At 35.8% G+C, this 26242-nt stretch overlaps 1 protein-coding gene across 4 annotated transcripts; it reads right to left on the bottom strand.

The window, feature by feature from the left end:
• Window positions 1-5647: 5647 nt before the first annotated feature.
• Window positions 5648-26146, bottom strand: CEP44 (centrosomal protein 44). 4 transcript variants are annotated; one of them, XM_061132549.1, is made up of 13 exons: window positions 25868-26146; window positions 24570-24678; window positions 22809-22856; window positions 17976-18114; window positions 15213-15360; window positions 13909-14055; window positions 13418-13540; window positions 11294-11455; window positions 10399-10605; window positions 9870-9945; window positions 7258-7382; window positions 6968-7005; window positions 5648-6183 (listed from the first exon to the last, which is right to left on the bottom strand). In XM_061132549.1, exons 4-13 carry the CDS (start codon window positions 18062-18064, stop codon window positions 6141-6143), a joined length of 1158 nt encoding a protein of 385 aa, XP_060988532.1. In that variant the 5' UTR covers window positions 18065-18114; window positions 22809-22856; window positions 24570-24678; window positions 25868-26146; the 3' UTR covers window positions 5648-6140. The 4 variants fall into 4 exon arrangements, with proteins under 4 accessions (XP_060988532.1, XP_060988535.1, XP_060988534.1 ...); XM_061132552.1 differs by lacking the exon at window positions 13418-13540; XM_061132551.1 differs by lacking the exon at window positions 22809-22856.
• Between the last annotated feature and the right edge of the window lie 96 nt (window positions 26147-26242).

Here is a 26242-nt window from a genome sequence, read left to right as displayed (position 1 = left end):
TTACTTGAAGGTAGCCTGTGGTAAGTTAAAGATGTATACTGCAAACCTGTAGCAACTATACACATTATAAATATAAAATATAATTAATAAGTCAAGATAAAATAGAAATATTAAAAAATACTCAACTAATGCAAAATAATGCATAAAAAGAGATTAAGAAAAGAACTAAGAACAAATGGGAAAAAAGAAAACAAATAAGGTGGTAGATTTAAACCTAACCATGTCCATAATCAAGTTAAATGTAAACGATCTAAACACTCCAGAGATTTACAGATTGCATGAAAGAGCAAGGACAACATATATATTCTCTTCAGGAAACCCACTTCAAATACAGATGCAGATACATTGAAAGTAAAAAGATGGGGAGTAATACCATAATAATACTTTCTAAAATAAAGTTGGAGTGTATATATTAAATCAGACAAAGTAGATTTCCATATGAGAGAATACTACTCAAGATAAAGAGGGCCATTTCATAGTGATAGAAGAATAAATTTTTCATGAGGAAATAACAATCCAAAGTGTTTATGAATCTATGTAACAACAGATTCAAAATACAGGACAGAACTGAAAGAAATGAGAATTTTTTGCAGCCTTCAACTACAGTTATAATTGGAGATTTCAACATTTCTGTTTCAACAACTAATAAACTGATCAACTGGATGTCATTAAAATTTAAAACTTCTGCTCTTTAAAAGTACCTAGTTAAGGGAAATGAATTTGAGAAGTCAGAGAGTAGGAGAAGAATCTTTGCAAAACAGGTATTCAACAAGGGACTCTTACAACTCAGTAGGAAGACAAACCACCCAATATAAAAAAATAGGGAAAAGAATTGAAGAAACTTTCACCAAAGAATATACACAGATAGCAAATAAAGACATGATACTCAACATCTCACAGAAATACACACTAAAACCACCATGAGGGGGACTTCCTGGTGGCTTAGTGCTAGAGAATCTGCCTGCCAATTCAAGAGACAGGTTCAATCCCTGATCTGGGAAGATCCCACATGCCACGGAGCAACCAAGCCCGTGCGCCACAGCTATTGAGCCTGTGCTCTAGAGCCTGGGAGCTGCAGCTACTAAGCTCACTTGCCCTATAGCCCATGCTCTGCAACAAGATAAACCACCACGAGAAGCCTGCGCACTGCATCTAGAGAGCAGCTCCCACTCACCACAACTAGAGAAAAGCCGGAACGGCAATGACAGTCCAATACAGCCAAAACCAAATAAATAAATAAAATTGTTAAAAAAAAAAAAAAAAAAACACCATGAGGTACCACACTGTCACCTCCTGTTTACTAATCACTGGTGAGGAAGAGCGTCCTACCTTAGGGTGATGGAGATGCCTGATCTCAGGACAGGTGAGATCTCTTAACAGTTTCTAAGTTAAGTGTGCTCACCACCTGTGGGAGAAGAATGCTGCAGGCCAAGTGGGGCCATGTGAGGGCTGCACTTCGAAAGTGACCAGCCGGGGTCACACACCCACCAAGAGACTGACAAAACCAAGTGTTGGTGAGGATGTAGAGCAAGTGGAACTCTCAGACTGCTGGTGGGAAAAGTAACAGGGCACAGCCACTTTGGAAAACAGTGTAGCAGTTTCTCATAGAAGTTAAACATAACCTATCACATGACCCAGCCATTCCATTGCTAGGTATTTACCCAAGAGAAGCAAAAGTGTATTTTTAAATAGACTTGCATCCTAATGTCCACAGCAGCTTTCTTCATAACATTCCCAAACCAGAAATAACCCAATGTCCATCAACTGATAAGTCATCTAGAAACTGTGGTATTTCCACACAATGAAATATGGCTCAATGATATACGGGAAAGAACTAATACAACATGAGTGAACCTCAAAAGGAAAATACTGTATGATTACATTTATGTGAAATTTTAGAAATGGCAACATTAAAATAACTGAATGCAAACCAGTGGTTGTTAAGAAAAGGGTGGAGGTGGAGGACTGGGTACAGAGGGGCATGTTCTAGATCTTGATCAGGGAGGTAATTACATGAACGTAAAAACTCACTGAATTCTGTTAACTGGTGAATTAATTTAAAACATTTGTATGTAATTAAAATTTTTTAACTTATTTTTGGCTGTGCTGGGTCTTCTTTGCTGTGCACAGGCTTTCTCTAGTTTCAATACATGGACTTTTCATTGTGGCAGCTTCTCTTATTGCAGAGCATGGACTCCAAAGCATGAACTTCAGTAGTTGTGGTACTCTGACTTAGCTGCCCTGAACTTCTGGACCAGGAATGGAACTCTTGTCCCCTGCATTGGCAGCCAGATTCTCAACCACTGGACCACCAAGGAAGTTTTATTATATGTAAATTATTCCACAATCAGGCTGATGAGAAAACAAGAAGGAAAAACCCTCAAGGCCTTAGGGTCCTACCGTCAACAAACTACCCCAAGTCAGCTGCAAGCCCTCTGGATTTTTGCTTCCTCTTCTTTAGGTCCTTAAGAATTTCTTTCGATTTCTTGTGATAAATATTTAGTGCATTTCCTCCAGAATGTCTGATGGTTTCTTGCAGGAGTTTAAAAAAAATTCTTTTAATATCTTGTCTGTCATATTGCTGCTTGCAGCAGCAAGCAGAAATTTTTTTTTTTTTAGTAAAAATTCTCTGGCTTCTAGTGCTTTAAATTAGACCTAGATAGTTTTGTGCAAGCTTTTAAAAATATGGTAGTTTCTAAAAATTGCTCACCTTTTTTTATTGGGAGAAACTTACTGCAATAAGGCTCAGAAATATTAATGCTTTAAGTATGGGAAATTATGTTAAAAATTATCAACTTATAAATTCATGCTACATATTATTTTCCACGCTTAAATACATTACCAGATAGAGCAATATGACATAACATCTAAATGACTGATGTTAAAGTGAAATTAAGATGTCAGATTCAGAAATCAGTAATTATGATGCCCTCCTTTATCTTAACACCCATCCATAATATATAATTCAAAGAATTTATGCATTTGGGAAACTTATTGAATAAATGCTTTTTGGGGGGCTATACTGGGTCTTTGTTGCTGCCATGGGCTTTTCTCTAGCTGAGGTAAGCAGGGGCTACTCTCTAGCTGTGGCGTGACAGCTTCTCACTGTAGTGGCTTACTGCAGAGGAGAGGCTCTAGGGGCTCAGACTTCAGTAGTTAAGCCATGTGATTTCAGTAGCTGTGGCTGCCAGGCTATAGAGCGCAGGCTCAGCAGCTGTGGCGTACAGGCTTTAGTTGCTCCGCAGCATGTGGGATCTTCCCAGGTCAGGGATCGAAGCCATGTCTCCTGCAACGGCAGGTGGATTCTTTACCAGAGCCATCAGGGAAATCTAAGTGCTCTATTCTTAATTTTAAAATGTTGAGTTGAATATTTCATATTAAAACATTTTTTAAATCAAATAATTTTTGTGATTTGTGAACTTCAGAGATAAATAAGACATACATACTGTACAGTCCCCATTCCTACAAGTATTAGATGTAAAAACCATAATCAAATGAGTATGGATTTTGAAAGATCCCCTCCCACCCCAATAAATCTCATGTTCTCTGTGTCACTACTGCTGTCTTTTATCACTCTTTGAGTGAGTAGGGTAAGAAACCTGACATTTACACTAGATGAACTTGGGAATTGTTAAAAAGTAAAAATTAAACCTATAATGTTATTGGATCTCAAAAAGTGTTGTAGTTTGTAAAATTGACAAGGTTCATTTACACTTTAATGCCTCCCCAAGTGCCTGTCAACGATGTAAAGTTGTAGGAATGAGTAGCATGAAATGCAGCCTCCAAAGTCTTGAAGTTTTATTTTTCAGGGAATGTATTACATGTTAAAACATGACATTACAAAGTGTTAGAGTGAGACAAACAAACAAATGTAGAGCCACTTTTTCCAACTTAATAGTCCTGAGTTATGCCTACAATTTTCATAGAATTGCCATTACTTCTTATTTCACCTTATGAATTCTCAGTGTTTCTATCTGATCTCTATCTAGATGTATTCAGAGCACAGTATAGGTAGGGCCACACCAGCTGCTGACGCCTCTGTGGGCAGTATAATAAATACCTTTCATCCCACTTAGGGGAGAATTAAGGGGATGGAGTTCGTGAAAACTCTAGTTAACTGCGGGTTTAATTATGTAGTTCCAAATAATCTCACCAGGAGTCCCCTTCCTTACTTTCTTAAGAACTTCAAATGGCTGGTTTACGGTATCAAGCTACTCACCAATTTACCTAAGAGGAAAAAATTTTCTACTATTTGCAGGAGAGTTAGAAGAAGAATAAATAATTGCTCTCTCTTCAATAACTTCAATGAAGTCAAATTTGCTTTCTTTTCCCCCAAAAATTACATCGTCAAAAGTAGTAAGATTCTTTTTAAGTATAAACACATGGTGTTCTTATGAGTTGTTTTCATTAATTCCTGTGTAAGTTTGTTGGATAAAAGTATGAAAAAATTTGGATTCCAAATTCCACTAGATAATATGACATCTTTTATTATATTTTCAGTAGAAATTTATATTTAGCACACTTAATGTATATTAGGAAATTTAAAATGTTTAAATCTTTTCATTGGTATTCAGGGCTTCCCTGGTGGCTCAGTGGTAAAGAATATGCCTGCTAATGCAGGAGGTGCATGTTCTATCCCTGGGTCAGGAAGATCCCCTAGAGAAGGAAATGGCAACCCACTACAATATTCTTGCCTGGGAATTCCATGGACGGAGGAGCTTGGCGAGTTACAGTCCATGAGGTCGCAGAGTGGACACAACTTGAGAGACTAAACAACAACAACTGGTATATATGTATACTACATAAAGGAAAGAGGGGGAAAAAAAGACCATGAGAAGACAACTTCTCTTTTGTGCAAAAAAGAAGATTCCAAAACATTTCTTTTTAAGACTGGAATTCGATTTTTCAAAGGGAAAATAAGGTCCTATGTTTCATAGGAAACCACCTATCTTAACAAAAGGTAAAATACCAGCATATAAACCACAAGGTGGTGCTACAATTCCATGCCTACAGATACTAAATTTTTAGAAGTTTCATTGATAAAGTGGTTTCTCATAATCTCTTGGTTTATAACTTTGTGCAATTGAAAAAATAAAGCTAAATGGATTCATTAATTCTAGAAATATTTACTGAAACTACTAAATTCAAAGTTGTATGCTAACTTCAAAAGTTCATAATTTAAACATATGATGACTACACATGTTCCTGTATTAGAATAATAAAAGTATTTTTTAGGTTACTTATACTTAGAATTTTAACTTACTATTAATGTTTCACATGTGGCAAATATAGACTTACATTATATAAATACATGAGTAAATAAAATAATTCATCTAGTTATTTAAAATGAATTCCAGTTTTCTCTAATTTAAGTTCATCTAAGATTTTTTTCTCTCTCAAAAAGAACATAACTTCTCATCATTTAAAAAACAAACAAACAAAAATACTCATTGTGTATCTTGTAATACAGAATGGCCACCATCTGTGTCTGAGCTGCTGGTCTTAAAATGTGTTACAGAATAGAGTACTAAAACACTCAACACATTTTCACAACTGTCCAACTTGCTTCCAAACACAAAAGGAGAATCATGCCGTGACTTCCTCAACATTAATTGAAAATGTGTTGCTGCCTTTTGACTGCACATGAAACAGTTGTATCTTTGTTTTATTTAAATTTCAATGAGTATTTTCAACTTTTCATTACAACATATTCGTCAGTACAGATGGCAAGATGGTATGTATGAGAGCCTCCTGGGGACGACATGCAAGTCCCCGGTGAAGCGTTTCCAACAGGATGTAAACCATGGTCCTCAAGCCTGTACTTTAAAAAACACATTATTTAGCACACTGCCAACAAATGTCGACACAAAAATACAGTGCTGGAATGACTTCACACTTTAAAAGAAGTGTACTGGCACCTTAGCTGTCCTAAGAATAGCAAAACAGTAAAGCAGTATAATCAAAGCGCAAAAATATTTAAGTATTTATTCAATATGGAACCAAAAAGCGAATATACCAAATGGAATTCAAATTCTAATAAGAACATTCCAGTGTATTAAAATTGCATAGAGAACTCTTTAAAATATACAACATGTACAGTAGCCAAAGTCCTAGAGAAGTTCATGCAGACAATTCTATAATTAGTGATTTGGGCATTTCAGTAACTCTGCAGTTTCTTCAAACCTGAAATATAATAAATAAATAATATATTAAGTAAATAACTAATCCATAGTGAGGTGTAGGATTTAGGTTGCTGAAATTATGCTTTTGAGCCTTAAATAAACTTCAGTGCCCATTTATAGGTACAAGTACTGTTAATAAGTATACTGTGGTCAGAAGGGAAGGTAAAACAACTAGAGTCAATTTTAAGTCTTTAAATCGCGGAACATAAGTTATTTCAGCACATTTCAAATTAAAAAAAAAAAAATTATAGTTTTTTAAAGTAGTAGGCTCCATGATAATATTACACAATTTCATTTCACATTTTATTTCAACTTCTCTTTAAAAAATACACATAATTTATATTTGTATTAGATGAAAGTATCATATTCAGTATTATCATACCAACAACTTTCTGAAAAAGATTAGCAACACTTTAACAATACTTGTATGTCCCCAAACCATTCATCTACATACATAATTTAATAGTTTGATAAAGTAGTTATCAAAAATAGATAATTTCTGGATTAACTATTAATATCAACCAAAAATATCACTGCACTCTATAGTCTGCAATTAATTTCATTAACAATGTTTTACATCGCTTGTTGGAAACAAAAACAGTGACTCATCTCACAAACACATAACTGTAGGTAGATTTATTATTCACTAGAGTCTTGAAGTAAATTCCACACCTGATTGAGAGACCTTCAAGGTTTGAAACACACATGTACATTCTTTATATACTGTAATCCAACACAATTCCCTATAGAGAAATGAATCTCTGTTGCCCTTTTTGGTTACTTACATTTTTTTCATCCTTTCCATTTTCTGCATTGTTGTTTCCTTTAATTTAAAAAGCAACAAATTTAGGCAATTTCTCAAAGTAAACCATAATCCAAGATGGACCGTGAACATATAAAACACAGTCTAAAACACTGCATTAAGTACTGTTTATTTATCACAAAGAATTTTTATGAGATTAAGATTTATAGTTTCACTATTTTTCTTGCCAATGGCATCTATAACTAAATCTAATGCTTACTTTTTCTGACATTACAAAGGAAATCATGTAAGTGGTTGCCAGATTCTTCTTACCTCTGAGAACTCTTTCAAACCACAGTAATTAACAGTTGAGGTTCTGGGAGTTGAATCTGATGACACCGTACTATAACCAGAGGACAAAGGAATATTTGCATGCCTTTCCTCTTTGCTTTTTCTATCTGTGGAGAAATTAATTTTTAGATTACCTTTTCCTTTCACGGGGGAGTCAAATATCTAAAATTTTATGTATAGAGGGAAGGAAAATAAACATCTCAATATAAAATGGCTACTGGTATAGGTCTAGATGAGTCCTTAATATTCTTTTAGGATAATGACCTGCACATGAAGATCTAGATGTTAAAAATTGGCCAATAAAAATCAAGAAAAGTAATATTATCTTTATCATGATAGCAATCAACTGAATATACAGGTTAATGTATTTTTAAATATAGGCTACTGACGCATGAATATTCTTTTCTTAAACTGACTGTATATACTTCCTAAAAATCAAGAAACATTTTACCCTGAGTTGATATTTATGGAAAAAATTGCTTAAAATTCAGGGTTCAGATTTATTTCTCTATATAACTGAATAACTTTCCTTTTCCAGTATCCTGATATTATTCATTCAGCAAAATGATGGCAAGTCTTTCCTACAACTGAATCAATTATGGAACACCATAGAAAAGACAAGTCTCTGTCCAATCAATTCCATGAGCCCTGCATTTTTAGTCATGGTACATTTGCAAAAACAAGGCCAAAAAAAAAAAAAAATCAGGTACCCATTTAAACTATTTTACAGTTTACCATAAGCCTACACAGACAATCTTTGTATTGTGGAACACAGTATTACCACATGAGGACTTTAGTCTCCCACCAAGCCACAGCCTCTTGCCTGTTTGCTCCACTCCTCTACTCACTCATCAGCATGAACTTCAAATAAACCACCCCCAACCCAACATAATTCTAAGATCAGATTGGTAAACTGCTGCTCTCAGCATCAAAAGAAGTCAAACCCTCTTCTTCCAGGTAGCATGTATAGGTTAGATATAATGTATAAGCTTCATAAATTTGACTCTTAATTGACCAGGGTCAGACTAAAAATTTTTTGAGACAAGTATTCACCTCATTCCTAATCTATAATTCATGTCAGACAGTGGTCTGTCTGCTCATCACTCAGAGTCCCAGCGCAGGTCTTAAACTCGGTTATGTGTTTAACTAACGGGTTAATAGTATGTGCTGCAATATGTTATTTAAAAAGTTTAAGCCCAAATAGGCAATATCGAACTTGGCAAAGACAATGTTTGCAAATAGCAGGCATTCAGTATTCTTGCAGTGCATGAAAACTTGATTTCTACCATAAATATTTACTGGGGACAGAAATACAGACATTATGCTGGACAGACCATAAGATAAAGTTCTTGCTCTCAAGGGTCTTGGAACTGAGCTTAGAAATTTGTTGAGTAATGAATGATAAAGAGAAAAAAAGTCAACTTTTACCAAATCTGAAACTTGTAGTCTATAATAAATTTAGTGCCAGAAACAGCATCTCTAATAATTGTACCTAATAACCTAAACATTGAAATTGTTCTCTGTGCAATGAAACTGGTATGTACACTAAGTATGTACTGCTGAAAAGAAAATGTCAAAGCTAATTTGCCTCAATTCAAACATGTCCCATCATTCAGTAGCTATGTGGCTTTTGGCAGTTTAATATTTAACCTCTCTTCCTCATCTGTAAAATATAGATAATAAAGCACTTGTTTTGAGAATTAAATTTTTATTACTATAGCTTCATTATGAATTCTCAGTTGGAAAATTATCTCTTCTGCAAATATGATTATAACATGAGACAAAATTTAGACCTTTGTCTTTTCAAAAAGTGTAAGAATAATAAAAAAAAAAAAGCTATCACCGAAAAGCAGCTTAGAAATCTTATCCCTGCTGTTCAGCCACAATGGAAATGCCAGTAGCCAAAGAAGTTAAGGGACATAGAGATTTGCCCTAATTTTAGGTCCTTTACATTCTATCATCACTGGTGAACTGCTGAAATATAAGAGGTTGTAACACATTACAGGTTACTGACAAATGTGTTTTTTTTTCTTTTACATATATTATTCACATATGTGAAAGTTATTATGTATTAGGCACTCAGTCATGTCCAACTCTTTGTAACCCCATGGACTGTAGCTGCCAAGCTCCTCTGTCCATGGGATTTTCCAGGCAAGAATACTACAGTGGGTTGCCATGCCCTTCTCCAGGGGATCTTCTGACCCAGGGATTAAACCCAGGTCTCCTGCTTTGCAGGCAGATTCTTTACCATCTGAGCCACCAGGGAAGCCATTCCTGGTGAAAGTTATTACTTAAGTTTAAATGAGAAATTACGGAGGCCCATTTATTATTCTAAAGCACTTTGCAAATAAAAAAGTAAAACGCCTCTAAAAGTTTGCAATTTTATAGATTGGAATTTATTCCACTACTATATGTAAGTTGGCTTTTCTAGCAACTCTTGACTTATCTATAAGTTCAGTATTTTTTTTCTTCTTAGGAGTTTTGCAATTTCTAAAAAAAATAAGGTTTCGGGGATTAAAATAATCAAATACTATAAAAACATTTTTGTGAAATCTCCTAATCATATCACCAATTCCAAGACACCAAGAGCTCACCTGGATTGAGACTGTCCATGTCACTACTGGAAGCATAGTCTTCACTCATCTCATTAAACTCTACATATTCATCATTCTGAAATAACACACTTTAGTATTTAGAATAAAATGAAAAGATATGTTCTCAATTTATATTCTTACTGCATAACATATATAGATGATATAAAAATGCTTAGATACTTTTATTTTATTTACAAGCAAAACATAAACATCTCTATATATAAAAAATGATCTTTCAAATGTGGAAGGAGATAGAAACCTTTAATCTACTTTTTAAGAAGGAAAGATAGACAAGGACCAGAAATTGATACAAGTTTATCAGATTATCTTACTGGATGAAGGAAAAAGCAAGAGTCCCAACAGGCACCACCAAACGGGCTGTGTCCAACTAGGACTTCATTCCAACTAAACACTTCCCAAGACCCAAAACAGGCTCTTATTTAGCATCCCAAAGAATATACACATAATAATGAATAGAAGTACTTTATTATATCTGAGATACTCTGTAGAAGCGAAGGAAAGAAAATACCTTTTTAGATAAAAGCATTTCTGTTTCGAGAAGAGTGACACGACTCAGAAGATTGGCCCAGGTTTTTTCATTCACCATCACTTTCCCTTTCATTTTTTCTTCCAAAGATTCTAATCTACTTTCTATGCAAGTCAGTTTCTTAAGCTTTTCTTGGCATTCAGCAAGCATAGACTGTAATGCAGTAACCTCAGGATTGACTTTTATATCCTAAAATGATAAAACAGTATCAGTTAGGAAAATAAAACTATAACTAACTCGCTTCTTATAATTAGGAAAGCTAAGAGGAAATGACCAAGAAATGAAAGTACACTGAGATTGTTCCCTTTGCTATAAACAGGAAATAAGCCTAATGGATATCTGGTGGCTTTTAAATGGCAACTGTATACCAAGATGCAAGTCACAAGGCATAAAAGACAGAAAAAGGAGTTTTAACAGAAGCAGTAATGACCAGACACTGTAACAGGGTCTGTGACCACAAAGTAACAGAAACGATATTCACAGAGAGAGGGAGAGGGCACAAGGGACAGCGGGGCCCCAGAAGGAAAACAAACGGGCCGCAGTGCACCATTCTCCTCCATTCATCAATATAGGGAGGAGGTGGGAAAGAACCTTCCCTACAAAGCAGTCTATGTCTCTCACTAGATTGTGAAGCTTGATTTAAGAAGTCCTATGTCTTATTCATCTCTGCATCATCTCTCCTAGTACTCTAAACATGAGGAGCAAATAATATCTTTTTAATTATATTCAGTAAGACTTAGTGATTCTTAAGTAATGGTAACAGGTCATGATCAATAGTTTAAAAGACTAGAAATGTTACAAAGGTTAGATGCTTAAATAATCATGTACATCAAAGCAAGAAATACTGGCATCTGTTCAAGAAGCCCCAAATTCTTACTTGTTGCTCACAGTTAATGTCAGAAACCTGTAATTCAGGAATTGTTATTTCAGCAGCCTTTAAGTCACAAACATCAAATGCTTCGTTAACATCTGTTTCTGTATCTTCAGGAATGTTAGCACCATCTTCATTGTACAGGTGTCGGATCACCACAGCTTTCTTCTGCATAGAGAAAAATACATCAGAGATGCTTCCATGTTCTCTTCCACAATTATTCTAAACACACACATAGTAATTTTTCAAAACAAACATCCTATTTTCCATTTAAGATTTATAGAAGTATAAATTACCATATATGCATATACCAAATGTTACAAATTTATTAATATTTTATATGTGATGATAAAGTTGTGGTCATGATTTTTAAAAAGCATTTTTATATTTTACAAAATATTGAAATAATCTAGTCAATGATGTCTGTGACTTGTTTCAAAAAGGTTTCAATTTGGGGGGGAAGATGTTGAGAGAAGTGATCACAATTAAGATAAAAGAAGATTAGCAAAGAGTTGACAAATTGCTGAAACTCTGAATGAATACTTTGGTAAATTTTGAGATGATCCATAAGAGGAAGTTGTTTTTAAAAGGTTAACACACTATTCATGTATATAGATAATTGAGCTGGCTTTATGAGTAGAACTCATTACAATGTTTTTTTCTATTAAATAAACCACAAAACATCAGACCCTCAATAACAGTTAGAAAGGGAAAGCATTGAGAGGAAGGCTTTAGGTGAAACTGCACTTATGCGGACTCTCCTGCCTACTTCCTTTCTCTACAATCCGCACATGTGCAAGGAAAACTCAGCACACAGGACACAGAAGTCACAACCAGCGCCCCAGAAAAGCGTGGCAGAAGGAGACAATTTGCTTCAGCACTGACTCAACTTTTCATGTAAGCCAGTGTACTTACTGACTCCAACTTCTCTAAATTGGAAGAATTTTAATACCTACACAAATTTGTGATAATTTTGATATAATTGATAAAACTTTGATGGATAACAACGGAAATTTTAAGAAAATTAAAAACAAGTCTAATGTCTTAAAGTTTTGTATCTTTTTGTTAAGATAATTTAGATCATTCCTCAGCCCCACACTGAAATAGAAGACTGAAAAACATATTCAGTTGTATCAACTCAGATTCATTAAGTCCTTACAGTGTACCTAATACTGTGCTAAAAAAGCACAATGAAGATTTGAAAAATCTGGGATAAGAAATTCCTTGTTTAGATAAATTCTAGTTGGGAAAGGACTCAGGACAGTTACATTTGTTTTCACAGGGCCCTCATTACCTGAGACAGAACAGGCAGAGTTTTCTTTTTAAGTTACTGACATAGGAGCCTTTTTCTTATAGTTAAGTGTCACTACATTTTATAATGGAGTAAAGTATAAATAAATTCACAGGTTCTGTTTTTATAACTCATATTATGAATTGGGGAAAAATAATTCCCTGAATCTTACTTCAGCTAAAATATACTCAAATCCTGTATCTAATGACACATTGATTGTTTGTCTGATAGTCTATCCTTCAGTCTCGATGGGTTTGCCCCAAGTGGAAGACAGCTGAAAGCATATTTACCATTATAAACTAATATTATGGCTTCATTTTCCCTTGGAGATAGAAAAACTATCCCTGAATGCATAGAACTCATTCAGCCACAGCTTCTTGAAGCAGACAAGGGCAGGGAAGGTATCTTCCAACAAACAGAAAACATTCAAAACACCATCCCCAAACCAGATTATAGATTTAAGGACTATCAACCATTGGATAACCCACATTCCTGGTACAGAAATATGAATGTATATAAATCAAGACCTAGAACTAAAGCGGGGGCCTTTAGGAAGATTAGATACATAATTAAGAGTAAATGTTCACAATCACAAGAGGTAGAATTAGGGATTAGAAATATAAAGAGAAAACGTGTTCAATTGTACATTTCTACCCTCTTCTAACTTTACCAATGTTCCCAGATAATACATGATATGTATTGTGAAAAATCCTTACACTCTAATGTCTGAGTAGAATGTTTTTCTAGATGCTAGTCAGAAAAGTGAACATTGTGTGTTGGATCAGTTAGGCAGGTAATTCTTAACACTAATGCGACACACTGTCTTTGCACTGCCCCACCTTTCCTGAAGTCATAAATCTGCCAGTGACATCAATGCCCACAGGTTCAGTAGATGTCTTCTCAGCACTTGAACAAGGTTCTGACTTAGCAGAACTGGTTTTTTTTCTTTGTTGTGATGGAGTCTAAAAAAAAAGGTATTAAGACGTCATAAACTATGTGGGAAGGTGGCATGTATATATTAAATTCCTCCATCATTTAAATTTTTATGAAATGTGACTGCCAAATATTGCAAGTCTAATGAGACCATATGTCTTTTGAAAACTACAAAATGATGAAAATGTGTTATATTGTTATATTAGTTTAGGACTAGTAGTTCCAAGTCACAAATGTGTCAAAACAAGTGATGTATATTTAAGCAAACATCAGGCATTGTAAGGCCACTCAGATCTGTGAGTAGCATGGTAATTAAAACTGTGCTTTAATTTCCTGACTAGGTATTGACTTTATACATTAAAATATACATAAGTTAAAAATCTATTAATAAAATTACCTTCTCAAGACTACTCAACTCCTTGTGCTTTTTCATCACACAATTCAAAATATCACATATAATTTGGATTTTCCATTCTGCAAATCCACACTGAATAAACTGTTTTTTTGTCAAGATTGGTTTATAATTAAATTGATCACGAAGAAGCTGTAAAGAGGAAATAACAGACCAGCATAAAGGTTTGGAGCAATTTCTTTCAAAAATCCAAAATGGTAAGTGACCAGGGATATACTACCATTTTTGAGAGATGGGGGAAGATTAAGACACTATAGAAAGGGCACTAGAGAGACTTGTAGGGGTGCTATGAGATCTGATCAAGTAGGAAATAGGTAGAAAACAGGCAGCTAGGAATGTACCAGATAGCTATCCAGGAAGATGGAAAAGATAATCATCAAAAACTTCAAATATTCTCATAGGAACTAGAAAAACTCCTTTGCTTGCTAATACCAAATATCAGAAAACCATAGTTCTATTTGTTTATAGAAATTATGACAATTTTTAGACAAGTCAGTAGGCTACTCAGTTTTGATTTCTCGTGTGTAAAATGAAAGAAACAGATTAAAACAGTAATTTCCAAAATCTCTTCTGTGTAACCTCAGATTTCCTAGAAGTCCTTTTTAGGCTTCCATGGATGCTTTCTGAGGTAAGAGGCAAAGAAAGGGAAGATTAAACAGAGACTACATATAAAAGCTACCATCTCATCAAATTCTTTACTTACAAAAGGAAAAAAAAAAAACAGATTTGATTTGATAAATTGACTTTTACTATTTTTTTAAGGTTACATAAACCATAGTACGTAAATAAAATTAATGATACAAAGTAGGGTTTTGAAAAATCAAACAGAGATTAAGTTCAGGATACATGCAGTACAAGTATAGATGCCAGAGTAGATAATAAGACATGGTTTCAGATCTCAAGGAACACAAGTTGTTCTAACATAACTTGCAGTTCTTTCTTATGAACAACTAAATTAACAAATTAACTCACAATTCTATGAACCACAAATTTTACTTAATAAAACCACATTCACTCTAACTTCTGCCAGTATACCAAATTTTACTAAAAATAGACATGAAATAGACAAATGATAACCAATGATAAATGTTTACCAGTCATCATATTTATTAGAGTACAAAACATAAAAGCAAACAAATTGCATCTTGAATGGAAGAGACTGCATTTACAGAAGATAAATACATATGAAAATACTGTCAACTATATATATAAGGAGTTATAAAAATATTGATTTAAAAAAACCATTCGATGACTTCTATAGGAATTGTTGTTTCATAAACTCAAAATACCTTATAGACAGTATCTATGAAGCGCAAGTCATTCTTTGCTAGGAGCTCAACATTGGAGTCGACCAGCAGTTCTGCTACATAGGGTGAGTATGAGGTAAGGGAATAGCTGATGATGGGCAGAGAGGCTGCTGTATCTCCCTTTACCAAACTATATGGAAAAAAAGAAAAAAGATTTTTAATATGCTTAATTCCACAACTAAATGCTGTTAAAAACTCATAATTTAACACAACAGTGATAATAATTAGGTGATGCACGAGACCCTTCAGATTCCACCCCCTATTCTAAACCAGTGCAGCCAAACTACTATGAAACAAGAACTCTTCGGCATCAATACCAACAGTCTGTTTACCACAGTATTCATTGATTTTCCAAAGACTGGCCTTACTCGATCTAGTTTCTTTTCTCCTACCGATATAGCATAGGTACCTCCTTACAGTATACAAATAGGCTTTATGTAGTTTTGCAAACATTCTCATATTACCTCACTTACTCTTTATCATAAACCTCCAAGAGAAAAATATTATGAATTCTAAGTTACAGATGAGGATACCAGGGCTGGAAAAGGCATCACTGCTGACAAGGTTGACCAGTTTACAATCTTCCCCTGACATCAGGCTCATTTGGAATCTAACTTGTTAGATTATGCTAATTCTTCTAGCCTAGAAAAGTATGTCTTTCTCTTCAGTTATGTGTCATTCATTCTGTTTGAATAATCCATCCAATCTCAAGCCTTCTTCCATGAAGCCACCTTTCTGACCCACAAGGATCTCTCTAGAACAACTCCCCAGGTGTTCAGGATCTGATGTCTCATGCCCTTGTCTCGTACTGTTATCTAACTGTCTCCACACACGGATCTTTCTCACCAAGAAGTGCCTTCACTGATTCTCTCTCAACAAAGCACAGCAAGTATTTGTTCAACTGATGTAACAATGCACTTACTCAAAATGACTGTTTTCCACAAAATTTAAACATGTACATAAATCTCCCCATCCTGCCCCAAATTTTAAAATAAGGAAGAGAACAAATATGATAACATTACATTTTGTTTTTTCAAGACAAATATAAATTGTTTCTCTTTTACCTTTATGGGTACAATTATAATTTACTCAATGAGAAAACTGCTCTGGCAACTCTGTCTCTCTGTAAGACAGTTCAAAACAGAACATGAAAAAGTACTTTTTTACAGAAAAATCTGTCTATTTTATGAACATTATAATAGAAAACAGTCAGTCTGCAATGAATACCTCTTTTGCTAAACAATCTCAAAAATCTTGGTTATCCAGTTTCCATGGACTTAGACTAGAAACAGTAAGAAAAACAGATACTATAAATTGGCAAGCCAACACAAAAAACAGCAGATGTCAGGATAAAACTTTAAAAAGGGAAAAAGTGTAAAGAACCCAAAATACATGGAGGCTGTGTGTGTGTGAGGTCAAGGAGAGCAATGTGTGTGTGTGTGTGTGTGTGTGTGTGTGTGTGGTCAAGGAGAGCAATCTGAAGCAGCAAGACAGTGTTACCTCCCCCAACCCTGTGTCAATAAACCCTGCAGACATTACTACATTATAAAATAATCTAAACTTTTTCTTAATGATAAGCTTAGGTCAATAAGAAAATCAAATGCTTGAATGCTATACTCAGAAGACAGGAGAATAATCAGTATATTTCAGAACTATTTCTATCCAAAATGCCTTTTAAAATGCTAATGCTTAAAAGTGGGAAGAAGAAAATGTGGTTACTCAAACTGATTAGTCCCTGCAAGTCTGGATAGTAGAGAGATCCCTGTTTTGAGAAACCAATATATGACCAGTACACAGTATGGGAGCAGATTAGGAAATAACCTTCTGCTTCTCACAAATGATGGTCGTAGTAACAGTCATCTTCGCTAAACTTTCCTTAGTCTCTTCACTACCCTTTCAATAGCAGCGTTCTCTTAGTTAATCTTCCCTGGTTCACAATGAGAATATCTAGGATGCTACTGAGTAGTTGGTTTAACTCATGTTCACTCACTACTTGAACACATACCTAATTATGAACTTGTCCCTCAACACATTCATAGAATAAATGTCTAATTAGTTTCTAAGATGTTCCATGCAGTTCTAGAAAGGGGGAGACTGCAGTGAATTGAACAAAAGCACCAGATGTCAAGCTGCATTCTACTGGGAAAAATATTTAATCAGTCAGCAATCCCACATATGAAGGAAAAGAGGTATCAAAGGCTAAAGAATGATAGGAGTGTATATTAGACTAGCAGAATTAGAGAAGAAATGTATGTTGCTATGTTTTACAAAGGCAAGTCAGTCATATTTGGACAGTGGAAACTAAAGCAAATGGTTCAAAGTGGGGCTATTGAGACAGCTTAATAACAATCTTCAAGTATGACATAAGTTGTCATAAGAAATCTGTTAACTAGAATCTTCCAAATCAAAACGGAATACCACCCAACTAAATGTAGGAGGCTGGTAAACTACAGAATTAATGAAATCCATTATACTTCCATGAGATTAAAAGTTGTACAGAGGCCATACCTTATACTTACAATATTGTGTTTTGACTTCTAAAAGCTGTTTCAAATCTCTTGGAATTTTTCATTAATTCCTACTTAGAAACAAACTCCTAACTGCTTTCTAAAATATCTCAGTCACTTTGATGAAAAAAATTAAAGGACCTATATAAAATCTGTATTTTTATTTAGATACTCCTCCCATGTGTTACCTCACATCATTAGTGAAGATAATACAAACAAGTTTGATATTGCAGCTTACCCTACACAATCCACCTCTCTAGGATAATTTAGCGAGCGAAGCACTTGTTCTAAGTTCCGTAAGCTTCTTTTTAAGTCACCTGTTGCCATTATTTAACGTTTGATTCAACTCCAGCTTTGCAAATTATCTAATTTTTCACCTAAAAAAAAAATAATAAATCCATGAGACATTATTTAACTCTTTTTATCTCTGAAGTTTATTTAATCTCTTTTGTTCATAGCTCATACACACTTACTGTACTTATTTTAGCTATTTCTCCCCAATTTATCTTCCCTGTTGGTCTGGTACTGTCTGGTATCCTCTATATATTCCTGAATGTCAGGTGCACTTTTCCCTTCAGCATTTTTTCATTAAAAAAAAAAAATAAGCTTGCCAGATGTTCATCTTCTTACAATGAGTCTGATATTACATGGGTGCGTTCCCAGTCATGTCTGACTCTTTGTGATCCCATGGACTGTAGCCCATGAGGCTCCTCTGTCCATAGCATTTTCCAGGCAAGAATACTGGAGTAGGTTGCATTTCCTCCTCCAGGGGAGCTTCCCAACTCAGGGATTGAACACACATCCCTTGTGCCTTCTGCATTGGCACACAGATTCTTTACCACTGATATTACATAACACTCTCACAAATACTTAACTACGGTACAACAAAGTACCATTTGGGAAGACATAACACCCTAAAATAATTTCCATCAATGACTATTTTGGCTACTTATAAAGGGTACATAATAAAATCAGTAGGAAATGGAGACAAAGAAATTAAGCACAGGTTTAGTCAGTATTCTCAGGGCCATGAACTTACACAGCTGTAAATCAGATGGCTTGCTTAAAAAATAAAAAATAGATGAGTTTTAAAAAATTCAGGATTTGGCTAATTACATATGGCAGACTAAAATGTATGTTACCTTTATTCCCTTTTCTAAACTCCAGTAAAGTGAAAGTAAATGGTTAGAAACCATATATACTCATCAGGAAAAAGAAAACCAGAGGGGATTCCACATGACAAAATTTTGGAAGATGGAAAACAGATGATGAGTTAACAACCAACCTAGCAGAGCAAAGACAAGTCAATCCCATCCTCCTATTTAGGGGGAAACCAACAACAGCAAGACAGGTTCAGAAACGAGGGTCCTTGATTTTCCTGAGGGGTACAGCCAGGGGCTTGAAATAAGAATGATTATTTGAAGGTCAACATAAAAAGCGAATAAACCCTAGAGATTTACTGTCCCTCTGCTTCCACTCCCTCTCTCCATATATAACCTGCTCCAGGAGCAACCACCTCTGATCCCCAGGTTTAACAATGAGTTTTTAGAAAAATCAGCACAACCCACAAAATACTGAGTTGGAATTCATTAAGATTTAAAACTTCTACAAAATACACTGTTAGAGAATGAACATATGGGTCACAGACAGAACATTTATAAAATACTGGATAAAAGACTTATTTCCAAAGTACACAAAGAATTCTTAACTGTTAGAATAAGAAAACAACCCTATTTAAAAATGGACCTAGTATCCGAAAGTCTCATTAAAGAATGTGGTGGTGGCGGTTTAAGTATGTCCGACTCTTTGCGAACTCATGGACTGTAGCCTGCCAGGCTCCTCTGTCCATGGGATTTCCCAGGCAAGAACACTGGAGTAGGTTGCCATTTCCACCTGCAGGGGATCTTCCTGACCTAGGTATCGAACTCCCATTTCCTATTTGGCAGGCAGATTCTTTACCACTGAGCCACCTGGAAAGCCCCAAAGAAGATAAAGATGGCAAATAAGCACGTAAGATGCTCAACATCAAATGTCATTATGTAATTATAAATTAAAAAATGACACCACTGCATATCTTCTTATAATGGTTAGAATCCAAAAAACTGACAGTACCAAATGCCTATGAGAATAGCAACAGGAACTCTCATTTTTGGTGGGTGGGAATGCAAACTGCATAGTCATTTTGGAAGATAGTCTGGCAGACTCTTACAAAGCTAAATGTCACACAATCAGCAGTTGTGCTAGTAAGTATTTACTCAACTGATTTAAAATTTTAAATGCACATACAAGATTCTGCATGGAAATGTTTATAGTAGCTTTCCTCTTAATCATCCAAAACCAAAAGATATTAGGATGTCCTTCAATAGGCAAATGAATTACTAATATATCTATATAACAGTATATTAACAAGAAAGGCAACCAAGACAGAAATGAACCTTAATGCATCTTGCTAAGTAAAAGAAACAAGTTTGAAAAGATTACATATTGTTTGTTTTCCATTTTACGACATTCTGGAAAAGGCAAAACTGTAAAGACTGCAAAACTAGAGATTATGGCTGCAAGGATTCAGAAGTAAGAAGAAAGATCACAAACAGTTAATGTGCAAAGCAACCTCACAAAAGGGGCGGGTGAAAAAGCCGCAAGCTACGTTAACTTTGGAAATGAGAGGCATCTATAAGATTAAGGAAAAATGAACAGCACAAAAACACTGTACTCCAGTTATCAAGTTGTTTCCCATGTACATATGAGTTATGATGCTTCTACACATATACGCTGGAAATGAACAATTAGGTAAACGGATGGCTGAATAGTAGAAGGTATGATTCTCACTGCTGAAGTGGGAGTTTACAGAGAAGCAAAGGGAAGCGACTGGAATCAGCCTGCTTTGTGGATTAGTTAAACATATCAGTATGAACTCATGTTTAGCTTAATATAGATACAGAAATATGTGCAATGCTGGCTCCCTGGAGAAATGGCCAATTCTCGGACTGAGGCAGGAAATATACAAGATGAGCCTGAGACTCGTTTTATTATTGTATCATTCTAGAAAGTAAAAAAGTACACACAAAACAAAGAAACCAATCCCACACTGATAGGAGTATGTCATAGGGAATGAAACAGCTTCCAGAGATCAAAGCTGAAACTATCTGAACAACAACAAAAAATCAGTATAACTCAAATGTGAACAAATAAAGAAAAAAAGTCTTATAATTATTTCAATATATGTAAAATAAGCATTTGATAAAATTCAACATTTACAATACTTAGGAATAGAAGGGAACTGCTTGCCATCATCTACAGGATATTTACAAAAAATTTACTGTAAACATCATATGTAAAGGTGAAATATTGAAAGCTTTCTTCCTGAGATTGGGAAAAGGCAAGTTTACTCACTGTTACCATTTCTGTTCAATACTGTACTATGGGTCTTAGTACAAAAATACAAGAAAAAGAAAAACTAAAAAGGAAGAAAATAAAAATGTTACTACTCACAGACAACATAACTATATTTGAAAAAATTCAAAATAAATAAAAGGAATTTAGCACGGTTGCTGGACTGAAGGTCAATATACAAATATCGATTTTATTTCTCTGTATTTCTCAAATAATTTAGAAAATATGTTTTAAAATATATGTACAAATAATTCACTAGCCTCAAGTATCATAAATGTGTGAATAAACCTAAAACAGATCTGTAAGACCTCAAACAAAACAAAACAAAAAAACAGAAAACTTTGTTAATGTAAAGCCCTAAAAAAGATGTCTACATTCGGGTCAAGGATTTAAAGACTCAATAAGTTGATCCCATAATTCAATGTATTCCCTCCATCCCATGCTCCACCAAAACACACTGTAGTTTTTTAAAGGTGGAAATTCACAAGCTGATTCTAAAATGTGCATAGATATGCAAAAGATAAATGGGAAATAACACCGTGGTGAAGATGATCAAAATTGGAAAATTCAACCATTGGATATGGAGAGTCATTATAAAGTTGAATTTAGAATTACTGAAAATATCTACCATCACAATGGAATGGAATAATGCACAGAAATAGACCATGCATATATCAACACTAGACTTAAGACAAAGTTGATGGAGAATAGCCCTGGAGAATGGATGGTCTTTTTCAATAAATTGTACTGTGTCAACTGAATACCCAGATGGGATTAATAAATCTTGACCCCCTTAATGTAAAGGGGACTTTATATCCATTACAATCAATTACAGGTTTGTCAAAGATCTAAATGTGAAATATAAGACAGACAGGCTTCTTGGAGATTATAGAATACATGATTCTTCAGGTAGAAAAAGATTTCTTGTCTTAAGACTGATAAAATGAGCCACAATAAACTTTCTATCTTCTGTTCATCAAAAGATACCATTAAGAGAATGGAAAGATAAGTCATTGAGGGGAAGTTGATACTGTCAATATACATAACCAACAAAACGATTAAAAAAAAAATCCTACAAGTAATAAGAAAGACAACTCAATAGAAAAACAGGAAAGAGATCTGAACAGGAACTTTACAGAAAAGCAAACATGAAAACAACAAAAATGTGAAAAGATATGCAACCTTATTAATCATTAGGAAATTACAAAGTAAACCCAAAGGCAAGGTTGCAAAGTATCTGAAACAGAGCACAATGCTGTGAAAAGTATAAATGAGTATAATGACTTTGGGAAACTTATTAGTGATATCTACTAACAAACTCAGGGTCCATGAAACAGGAGTATGAGGCCAATGGATACAAATAACAGAATATGTGTGTACTTTTATGTGCACCAAAAGATATGAACGATATTTGAGATTTTAAATGGTTCATTTTTTAAATCTCAAAATAATACCATGGAATTACATTTTTAAATGACTCATTTTATTGCATGGGGCAGGGCTTTCTTTAGACTAAAGGAGGTTATTCCCAAGGGAGGTACCTAAACAGGTAAACAAATGGTTAAAAACTTTTGCAAGAAAAAGACAAAGGGCTTCCAAACTGTAACCAAGGAGGCAAAGCTCAGTCACACACTTCAAAATATCTAGTATTTATAACTGTCCAAAAATATAACAATACCTTGAGTATTAAATTCTCTGGGAATGCTGCTCCTCTCAAATGAAGCCACTGACATTAAAAACAAAACAGAATAATCCATAAATCAGGGGAACTAGATTAAGCATGACCATGTCCCCCTGGTCAACATCCCAGCAGTTGCCTAGGGTACAAATCACCTTCTCACACACCTTCCCTGTATATATATGTATATAACCTGAGATGGGGTACAAATGTGCAAAATCCTAAATTTAGTAAGCTTTCCATATTAAGCCACTGGCCATGCAATTCTGTACCCTTTCCTCCTCTGTATCTTTTTCCTTATAGCTCAGCTGGTAAAGAATTGGTCTGCAATGCAGAATACCCAGGTTAGATTCCTGGATCAGGAAGATCCCCTGGAGAAGGGATAGGTTACACACTCAGTATTCTTGGGCTTCCCTTGTGGCTCAGCTGGAAAATAAGCTGCCTGCAATGCAGGAGACCTGGGTTCGATCCCTGGGTTGGGAAGATCCCCTGGAGAAGGCAAAGGCTACCCACTCCAGTATTCTGACCTGGTGAATTCCATTGACTGTTTAAGTCCATGGAGTCGCAGAGTCCAGCGCAACTTTCACTTTCACTTCCTGTTCCAAATCTCCCCGCCTTTATCCACATGGTAAAGAACACATTATAGAATATACTTTTAAATGCTCATATGTGAGTTTTAGTCAATATTTTTTCAGCCAATCAACCACTTCAACTAAGCATTTACATTTTTAAGCAGAGGAAATTTCAAATGCAAGAAAATTAGATAAAAAAAGGAAGTGATTCTAAAAATCACTTTCAACAATGTATTGGCCAAGAAAGGTCAACCTTATTTAAAATCTTTCAGGATAACTGGCGGAATATATGTGCATAGGGAAGCGGTTAAGGATGACTTCCCAAGACCAGCCTTAATTTTCCTGGAAAAGATGAAGTGCGAACTAATCTGGCTGTTGACTGCAAAATATATATATATTTTTGGGTGTTGTCACTGGCCAATATAGTAGGTCTTAGTTTGTCAAGTTCCAGACTCATGTGCGTGTGCTAAGTTGCTTCAATCACCTCCAACTCTTTGCAACTCCATGAGGTGTAGTCTGCCAGGCTCCTCTATCCCTGGGATTCTCCAGGCAAGAATACTGGAGTGAGTTGCCATGCCTTCCTCCAGGGAATCCTCCCCACCCAGGAATAGAACCTGAGTCTCTTACCTTCTCCTGTATTAGCAGGTGGGTTCTTTACTGCTAGTGCCACCTGGGAAGCCTCCAGACCCATGTACCTTAATACAATTCTTCTAGGGGCACCTTTTCTCCTGCTGCTGCTGCTGCTAAGTCACATCAGTCGTGTCCAACTCTGTGAGACCCCATAGATGGCAGCCCACCAGGCTCCCATCCCTGGGATTCTCCAGGCAAGAATACTGGAGTGGGTTGCCATTTCTTTCTCCAGTGCATGAAAGTGAAAAGTGAAAGTGAAGTCACTCAGTTGTGTCCGACTCTTCAGGACCCCATGGACTGTAGCCTACCAGGCTCCTCTGTCCTTGGGATTTCCCAGGCAAGAGTACTGGAGTGGGTTGCCATTACCTTCTCCACCTTTTCTCCTAAGACATTCTATTACTTTAATATAAATTTTATCTCTTTCCACAGACTTCTTTAAACCCTTTTTGAGGTATATTCAATCTCTGTGATACATGAAATTTTGTTTTATTTAACACTTTATGGTATCTTTCCTTTCTCTTAAGTCCTGTAACATATATTAATGTCTCATTATTTCTACCTCTGGTTATGGAATTTCGGACAACAAAGTATGTCCCTGGAACACATCCTCTTCTGTACCAGCAGAATAAATATTCTGAAGAAGAGTATGATAAAAGTACAGCTGGGATCTGTAGGTGAGGAAGATAAGTGATAAAATAGGAAAGAAAAAAATTTCAGGATTAAAAACATTGAGTATTACAGGAAAAATTTACAGCTACTGCTCTGCATTTTCATGGAAGGCTCTACAGTTTATTATAAAACTGAAAAAACACTAAAAATTAAGACATTAACAAAAGCCAATCTAGGAATTGTGCACATTTTAACACAGTAGTTTCAGACATGAAAAATAACTTTTTAAGAAGTCACTTAACATTTTCACTTTACAACACTTATAAAAAGAAATTAAAAGACAAAGGCATATACCACTGAGCTCGTAGCACAGATTCAACTACTAAAATGGTCTCAGTATTGCTTCCTAGCTTCCTCCAGAGTTCTCTGCTACGAGTCAATCTGCCCCACTGTATTACAGGAGGTACTGTGAAAATGGTATAAAATAGCAGTTTAAGACGTTTAATCTAATTTAGTCTCACTGCCATTAAAGGTCATTAAATGTTGCCTCCCAATGGAATGCCAATGAACTCAGTGATTTTTGTTCAGAATGAAGCAATTAAACCGACTGGTGTAAGGACTATGGTTGATGACTAAGAATTTGTGACAGCTACTGATATTATCTATTAAAAATAATAGAGGAGAAAACGGGGAAACGGGGAGTAAGGGTCAAGCATATCTGAGGGATAGCTGCGTTCATATATAAAACCGTGAAAAGGTTTGTGGACAATTTTAGAAAAAGTCTACTACAGCCCTGATTCCGGAATCCAAATTTCAGTATTTTTTCCCCCAGTAACGGAAAAATCCAGTCCTGTAGGAAAGTGAAGTACTTTTTCTTCCCCCCCTTAAATACTCGGGAAAGGTAAAGCAAGGAAAACATCAACTATCCTCAGCTCTTCCCTCTCATCAGTATTTCCGAGGAGCTGGATTGCTCAGCTCAGAGGCTCCAGTAAGAGGAATCGGTCGGTCCAGGACCCTAAGTCATAAACTATCTGTGAGGATGAGTCTTCCCACTTGGTCGTTATCAAAAGGATACCCCACTCGGGTTCATGGGCAAGGCACATCTAGGGCTCTTCTCCTCCCACTTAATTTAAAAAGATAAGGCAGAGCTGTTTACTTCCACCTCTCCCAGGGCTTCGGTTAGGGCAACGAAGAGAGGCGACCCCCGCCAAATCCCGGGCGCAGCCCCGTCGGCTCCCCCGCGCTCACCCAGAACGGCCCAGCAAAGAAAGGGTTCCGAAGGCTTCTAGCCCCGCACAACGGGCAAAGGAGGTGGTAGCATATGCAACCCGAGAACCCGGGAGCCCAGCCTCCAGCAACGAGTCCCTGCGGCCCGACGGCTGTGCCGGGGCGCGCTTCTCGCGCCGACCGTTTGTATTCGTAGCACCGCTGCAGGACCTTCAAAGCTGTTGGCTCCCCCATGTCCCCGGATTCTCCGCCGCAGATTCCACGGGATGTCTATCCAGAGCCCTGGGAAGACTCGTTCTGCCGAGAGGTTTTTCTACATTTAGTCAGATCCTAAGGTGCAGATTGGAAGTCTACCCAGTTCTGAGGCTCAGAAGGGCTCGAACTGGGAAGTGAGGA

The sequence above is a fragment of the Dama dama genome, chromosome 29 (genome assembly GCF_033118175.1).
Source record: "Dama dama isolate Ldn47 chromosome 29, ASM3311817v1, whole genome shotgun sequence".
Taxonomy (NCBI): domain Eukaryota; kingdom Metazoa; phylum Chordata; class Mammalia; order Artiodactyla; family Cervidae; genus Dama; species Dama dama.
This window is presented reverse-complemented; position numbering and strand designations above follow the sequence as displayed.

Coding starts and splice junctions, on each gene's coding strand:
- CEP44 (XM_061132549.1), bottom strand. CDS start 18,064: ATGGCAACAGGTGACTTAAAAAGAAGCTTACGGAACTTAGAACAAGTG. Junction 15,361..17,975: donor AGAGAGGTGGATTGTGTAGG/GTAAGCTGCAAT, acceptor TTTTCCATATAG/TTTGGTAAAGGGAGATACAG. Junction 10,606..11,293: donor ACATTAACTGTGAGCAACAA/GTAAGAATTTGG, acceptor TTATCATTTTAG/GATATAAAAGTCAATCCTGA.